This window comes from Taudactylus pleione, unplaced genomic scaffold (genome assembly GCF_031769625.1).
Source record: "Taudactylus pleione unplaced genomic scaffold, aTauple2 ptg000155l, whole genome shotgun sequence".
NCBI lineage: Eukaryota > Metazoa > Chordata > Amphibia > Anura > Myobatrachidae > Taudactylus > Taudactylus pleione.
This window is the reverse complement of record NW_028284557.1, coordinates 1275175-1281406: the sequence shown is the minus strand read 5'-3', so window position 1 is coordinate 1281406 and position 6232 is coordinate 1275175. Positions and strand designations below refer to the sequence as shown.

The 6232-nt window shown below is 42.7% G+C and overlaps 1 protein-coding gene across 2 annotated transcripts; it reads left to right on the top strand.

Moving 5' to 3' along the window:
* The first annotated feature begins 850 nt into the window (after positions 1-850).
* Positions 851-5738, top strand: SP2 (Sp2 transcription factor). Of its 2 annotated transcripts, none has more exons than XM_088474575.1 (7): positions 851-938; positions 1215-1283; positions 1952-2809; positions 3912-4200; positions 4352-4526; positions 4660-4853; positions 4948-5738. In XM_088474575.1, the coding sequence occupies exons 2-7, from the start codon at positions 1221-1223 to the stop codon at positions 5046-5048; spliced, it is 1680 nt and encodes a 559-aa protein (XP_088330701.1). In that variant the 5' UTR covers positions 851-938; positions 1215-1220; the 3' UTR covers positions 5049-5738. The 2 variants fall into 2 exon arrangements, with proteins under 2 accessions (XP_088330701.1, XP_088330700.1); XM_088474574.1 differs by having other exon boundaries at positions 4657-4853.
* The last annotated feature ends 494 nt before the right edge of the window (positions 5739-6232 follow it).

Sequence of the window (6232 nt, the reverse complement as noted above, 5' to 3'; positions counted from 1 at the left end):
GATGATCGGCTTCAATTGAATAGCGCCATGGATCTCCTGTCAATTTAGATAGAGCGGGTGCGCTAAAACAATTGAATACCGCCCTTTGTGTTTAGCTGTGTTGTGTATGTCTGTAGTATCATAAGGTAAGTATTTTTAGCTGTGGGCTAAAGCCAGGTACATACTAGATGGTGTGTACCCAGTGATATCGGATGCGGGGGTGCCGGCATCGGCAAGTGCATACACACTTGCCGATGCCAGCAACGACTAACCAGGGGGGGGGGGGGGAGCGGGGCCATGCTGCTAACGATATCCCCAGATTGGACTGCATGTACAGACGACTGGAGATATTGTTAACGACCTGTGGGAGCGTGCATCGTTCGTCGGTAACTGCATACACACTGGATGGTTTGAATGAGATATCGTTCAAAGATATCGTTAAATTGAAGGCTTCTGTGTTACTGAGTTGCGTAATTTACCTGAATTAATGGATTTGCATAAATTAAGCTGTCTGTACCATATGTTTAATTCCAATGTGTTAAAGATCAGTTTGTCTTGCGTCAATTTTGTGTGCTCACCTATTATTACCATCATTCTGTATTCTTTCCCCTCCTATACGAGCATTTCACTTCTTGAGCTTAGTTGTCTTTAAATGTGCACAAAATATTCTAGTCCTCAAATAATTTTGTTTTGACCGAGCTTTGCAAATGTTACATATATTTATTTGCAGTTATTTTATGAAAGCATTTGCAGTTGTCTAGACCTCACTGAGTTATTAAATCTTTTCTCTTTTAGGTTGGGTTTGACATGTTTGGTCTACAGTAGTTTAGATCTACAGGAATGTAACTTATCACCTTTGTTGGGACACAGAGACATTTACTTTGTGAGAAGGGCTTGTGAAGAGGATGAGCACAATGACTGGCAGATCATAATTACCCAGCAGTCTCCAAAAAGCAAAGGTAAGAGTCCTGTGCCTGATTCATTGTTAGACTAATTGCAGACTATATGCAGTTCTAAATAGTGCCAGGCTATATCTGTATACTTTACTGCCAGGCTGGTTGAGTGTGTGTGGTTTTCAATGTGGTTAGTATTTCTCCTACTCTGTACCCAACAATGAAAACAGGTGCAGAAATAATGACTAAACATTGTGTCCTATACGATAACATTAAAGTCTACATTAAAATGTTGTCTCTTCGGCAGTTACTGCTAATTCTGTAATACGTGTTTGCTTTCAGTTCAGTATGACGGCAACAGCTGCAGTGAGTCCTAGTGAATACCTACAGCCTGCTGCCTCTGCTTCCCAGGTGAGTGTTTTATATCACTGATGGTAGTGATAGCAGAACTGTCTATATGATAATTATCTGTGCCCATGCTGTGCTTGTCATATAGACCAGACTCTGACATTTGAGCTCATGATGGTTTTTAAATCCTTCATTCTTTCCTGGATTTTGGAACTAGCAAATGTATAGATGACAATTGTTGATGGAGATTTGTGAGGAAAAATAGAGCTGGTTCCTGGGACGTTTTACATTGGTAACAGATTTACAATGATTGTAGTATGGATATATACTTTGTGGAGAATTACTTCCACCTGTTCAATCCTCTTTTTAAATTATTTATCGGACATCCAGATCTGTAAATGCCAGCATGTAGAGCAGTATCATACTAGTGAGGAAACTGTCAAATGCTATTTGGACTGGTCCTTTTTATATATAAAGTTTCTAGTTACTATGTGCATGGCTTTCAGGGAAATGTTGGGTTCACGCTATCTTCAGAGTAGCCCATCCCAGAATTTGTAGGAAGAAAATACTTCTGTAATAGAAAGTATTATTTACATGGAGAACTACTATTAAAGTAACCGTAGTTGGTATTACATGCAAGTGAACTAAACAAATACAACATTTTGTTCTTCCTGAGTGTCAAGAAAATGTATATTTTATAACCCAGTGTCCTTCCTCTTGTTCCCACGCAGGACACACAGCCCTCTCCTCTGGCTCTCCTTGCAGCCACTTGCAGTAAGATTGGACCCCCTGCAGTTGAAGCAGCTGTGACTTCTCCTGTACCACCAAGGCCAAACCGCAAAAGGCTGATACCTATAAAGCCAGCGCCATTACCCCTGAGTCCAGGGAAGTCTGGTATAGGGCTCTTATCCAAAGGTAATGTCATCCAGATCCCACAGCTTGGCACAGGAAATGGGCAGCTCTTTTTTACCATCCAGAACCCAGTCGGCAAGGCTGGCCGTTATCAAGGCATACAAACAACCCAGGGGATTCCACAGAATTTGGGTAGTCAATTCCAAATCATCAGTTCCACTGATTGTGGCACAACACTTCAACTTGCCCAAGCTTCAAGCTCTTCAAAACATGTGCCTATTAAGCCTGCCCCTCCACAGAAAACCAGCAATCTAGTAAAGATGACTGGAACTGCTGGCACTAGCCTCACATTGGCACTGCCCTTCAATAGCCTGACAGACTGCTCCACTGAAACAAGTACACAGATTTTGCCAAGCAAGCAGAGCAAAAAGCCACGTAGGAAGCCTCTTCCTCCAGGACCAACCCCAGGCTCACCTACCCAGGAGCAGGTGGAGACTGTTTTAATTGAGACAACGGCAGAAAATATCTTGCAAGCCGGTAACAACCTACTGATTGTCCAGAGCCCTGGCACTGGGCAGCATGCTGTACTTCAGCTGGTACAGCCCAAGACCGACACACAGCTAGTACAGATACCCCAACAGGCGCTGAGAGTGGTACAAGCTGCATCGGCTACACTGCCAACTATACCACAAAAGCCAGTACAAAGTGTCCAGAGCACAGAGATTGTACCCACACAGGTATGGAGACACATACTTGCATATATCATGTTGCTCTACCCTCTGCTTTATATCACATGCACCAACTTTATCTTGTTAATCACCAGTGTTTACACCTTACAGTTTGTAAATTACATTAGGTGAAATCATGGGTATGACTGTTTCCATGCATGTTTGTGGCAAATTCAGGCAAGCTGTGGCTAGTGGCCTAGAGGAAAGCTTTTCTAGTCCTTAAGGTTCTCTCCTATGTGATTCTGTTTGAAGTGTTGGTTATATAAAATGAAGGTGGATTCAACACTCAATTGGTGTGCATGAATGCCTGAATGGTGGCAACTTACAGCCATTGCTAAGCGTTCTATCGCCCCCTAATAGTCTGCACTGTCCCAAATATAAAGTCTCACTGGATAACATGCAATATATGAATTTGGCAAATTGTATGTGAAATCTTCTGCTTGTGGCTGCAGCAATAAGTGCTCATATGTTATATTAATTAATTTGTATGCAAGTGATATTTGATCTAATTCTTTTCTTAAAATAATATTATACTTTATCTATGGAAGCCTTTCTGCTCCCTATGCTAGCGTGCTCCTGAACGTTCACAAGTCTTTAGAAAGACACTGTGTTTGAGTTTTATTACATAATGCTCCCAGCTTAAAAAAAGACCACAATGTATTTTTTGGATGAGTGCTCTGAATAAAATACATACAAGCTTTTATAGCCCCTAACAAAATGTTTTTATGAATCTTAAATATCACAACAGTTAACGATAAAGCTTAAGAGTGTGGAAAATATCCCTCTAAATATTTAAGTAAATGAAAATGGTGGTGCAATGGTGTAAATGTGCCACCATTTTTACTTTTGTAGGTCAGGTGTGGAAATGTAGTCACTTTCTGCTTAATCCGCTTTTGGAGAATGTCATTGGAAATGTTACTACCGAACTTGATGTCCACTGATACTGGCTCACTGTGTTTTCCTGGCTGTAATTATCCTTTGCTCTGGTATTATAAGTCTTATGCGGAAAGTTTGCTGCTGTCTCCTATCTCTTTGTGTTTTTCTCAACTTGTGCACCTCCCCATCTCCAATTTCAGTTGCCCTTTACCATTCTGATACTTCTCATTCACAGATTTATTTCCGCACATCTACGGGGGACTTACAGACGCTTCTGATGCAGGACACTCCTATTCCTCAACCATGCTCAACAGGAGGCATCGCATCCCTGGGAACACAGTCTTCCACTCCTGCTAAGAAAAATGCCACTCGCAAAGAGCGGTCTTTAGCCAAAATTGCTCCAGCGGGGAGCATTATTAACCTGAATACAGCACAGCTAGCAGCCACTGCCCAGGCCATACAGACTATAAGTATCAATGGAGTTCCGATGCAAGGAGTGCCTGTTACAATCACCAATGCTGCAGGTGTATATCCTAGTGTGAGCATGTAAACAAACCAAAACATAAGCTGCAGTCCATACCTCCAGAAAACTTTAGATAACAGATTGGTATGATGTCCTTGCTTATACTTCTATTACATGAATCAACACACCCTTGTGTTTGTGTGTCTACTCAGGGCAACCGCAGCTCAGTGTGCAGAACGTGTCCAGTAATAACGTTGCCATCAGTGGCCTCAGCCCTTCCCAGATACAACTGCAGATGGAACAGGCCTTGTCTGGGGAGCTACAGCCAGGAGAGAAGAGGAGGAGGGTGGCCTGTACATGTCCAAACTGCAAAGACGGGGAGAAGGGGTGAGATTGTACAGAAAGCAAAGCTGAGTTTGTGTGGGACCATCTTGAATAAAGGGGTGCTGTGGTGGGGAGGGGGGTTTGATGGAGGGGGGTAATGTTGTGCTGAGGAGAGACCCTATCTCCTTCTCAGCAGGTGGGGTCCCCCCGGCAGGAAGAGGCACGTGTGTCACATCCCTGAGTGTGGGAGAACATTTCGCAAGACTTCACTCTTGAGGGCTCACGTTCGGTTGCACACGGGGGAAAGGCCATTTGTGTGCAATTGGGGATTCTGCACAAAGAAGTTCACCCGCAGTGATGAGCTGCAGAGGCACGCACGAACGCACACAGGTGTGTGACGCATGTATGTTCGCATGCACGTGTAAGGCACACTGGCCCACATGTATGACATGTATATTGATTTTACTCTGGTGTCCCTGCACAGGTGACAAGCGATTCGAATGCCCTCACTGTCAGAAGAGGTTCACACGCAGCGACCACGTCAGCAAGCATTTCAAGACACACCTCGTGCCAAAGAAGCTGTAATGCTAGTGGAAAACACATCCCAACTGTATGGGACCCCAAAAATGATGCCATTGTGCTCAAAGTGGAACTCTTTCAAATAAGTTTGGGCCACCCCAAAATAACATTGCTCTAGTGGGACACCCAGCCTGAGATTCCTAGTAGTAATGAGCACCACACCCTTGCATTGCTTGAGTGTACTTGGCATGCAGAGTATTTCACAGTCTCTAGGAACAATGCATCTCAGTTTGAAGAGACCTCAGCTCTACTCTGCCTGGCAGCACCAATAGGGGTAATGAACTTTACAGCATAGTGTGTACTACTGCTGTCAGTAACAAAGAGTGTGCATTACCTGACACCAACCTGTTGGCTAGACCAGATCATTCCCACTTTTAAATTGCTTTCCCCCCTACAGGAAGGTGCCTTATTATCTCCCCTCTTCCAATATTCTTGTGTGTAAAAGCTTCTATTTGCGCTAATCTGCTTTCCTTGCTGTGCTGGAGAGGCGGCTGTGCTGTACTCACATCCCCAATACCAGGTGCCAGGACAGGATTCCCTACAGTTCTCCATGATGAAATGGCCCTTGTATACTTATTAGTTTTTGGCATCTGTACCAGAAAATGTTCCTTTCTCTCTGTGCAGTCTGTACTACACATGTATTACAATGTTAGCTATAACTGAGCTTTTAATTTGAAATAAAAAGAGGGGATTTAACTTTTGTGCAGTATGTCATAGGGGTCCAAGCTCTCAGAATTATTATTGTGATCAAACATTTGCACTATTCTTTCAATGTAATTGTTGGGTACCACATTATTTCTTAAAACCACTATAAACTGAACAAAATTATCCTTCTGTTTTATTAGAGGGATAACTGTTAGAAATGGCTTATCCGTTATCTTCTATAAAGATGTATGTGTTCTTCTCACATTTGCATGTCTGATATTTATGGATGTGGTGATGCTCCCATAAGAACATCACTCACCTATATGTTTGTGTGCAAAGACCACAAGCTTGTATCTTGATGGGATTTCCATAAATTAAGTGACCGGTTTAGAAGGAAATAAATGAACACTAGGACACACAAATGAAGGCAGTCTTTTGAATAATAAGTACTGTTGACAGTCTTTGGTACATGAATTCTTGTTACATACCTCACAATAGCTGTTTGCTCTCATACACAGTCAGAAATCTGTATGTAGGAAGAATAC

Bases quoted from the DNA above. Each gene is read 5' to 3' on its own strand.
- SP2 (XM_088474574.1), top strand. From the start codon at position 1,221: ATGACGGCAACAGCTGCAGTGAGTCCTAGTGAATACCTACAGCCTGCT. The intron at 2,810-3,911 runs GTATGGAGACAC...TCTCATTCACAG, and splicing joins CAGAGATTGTACCCACACAG to ATTTATTTCCGCACATCTAC. The intron at 4,854-4,947 runs GTGTGTGACGCA...GTCCCTGCACAG, and splicing joins GCACGCACGAACGCACACAG to GTGACAAGCGATTCGAATGC.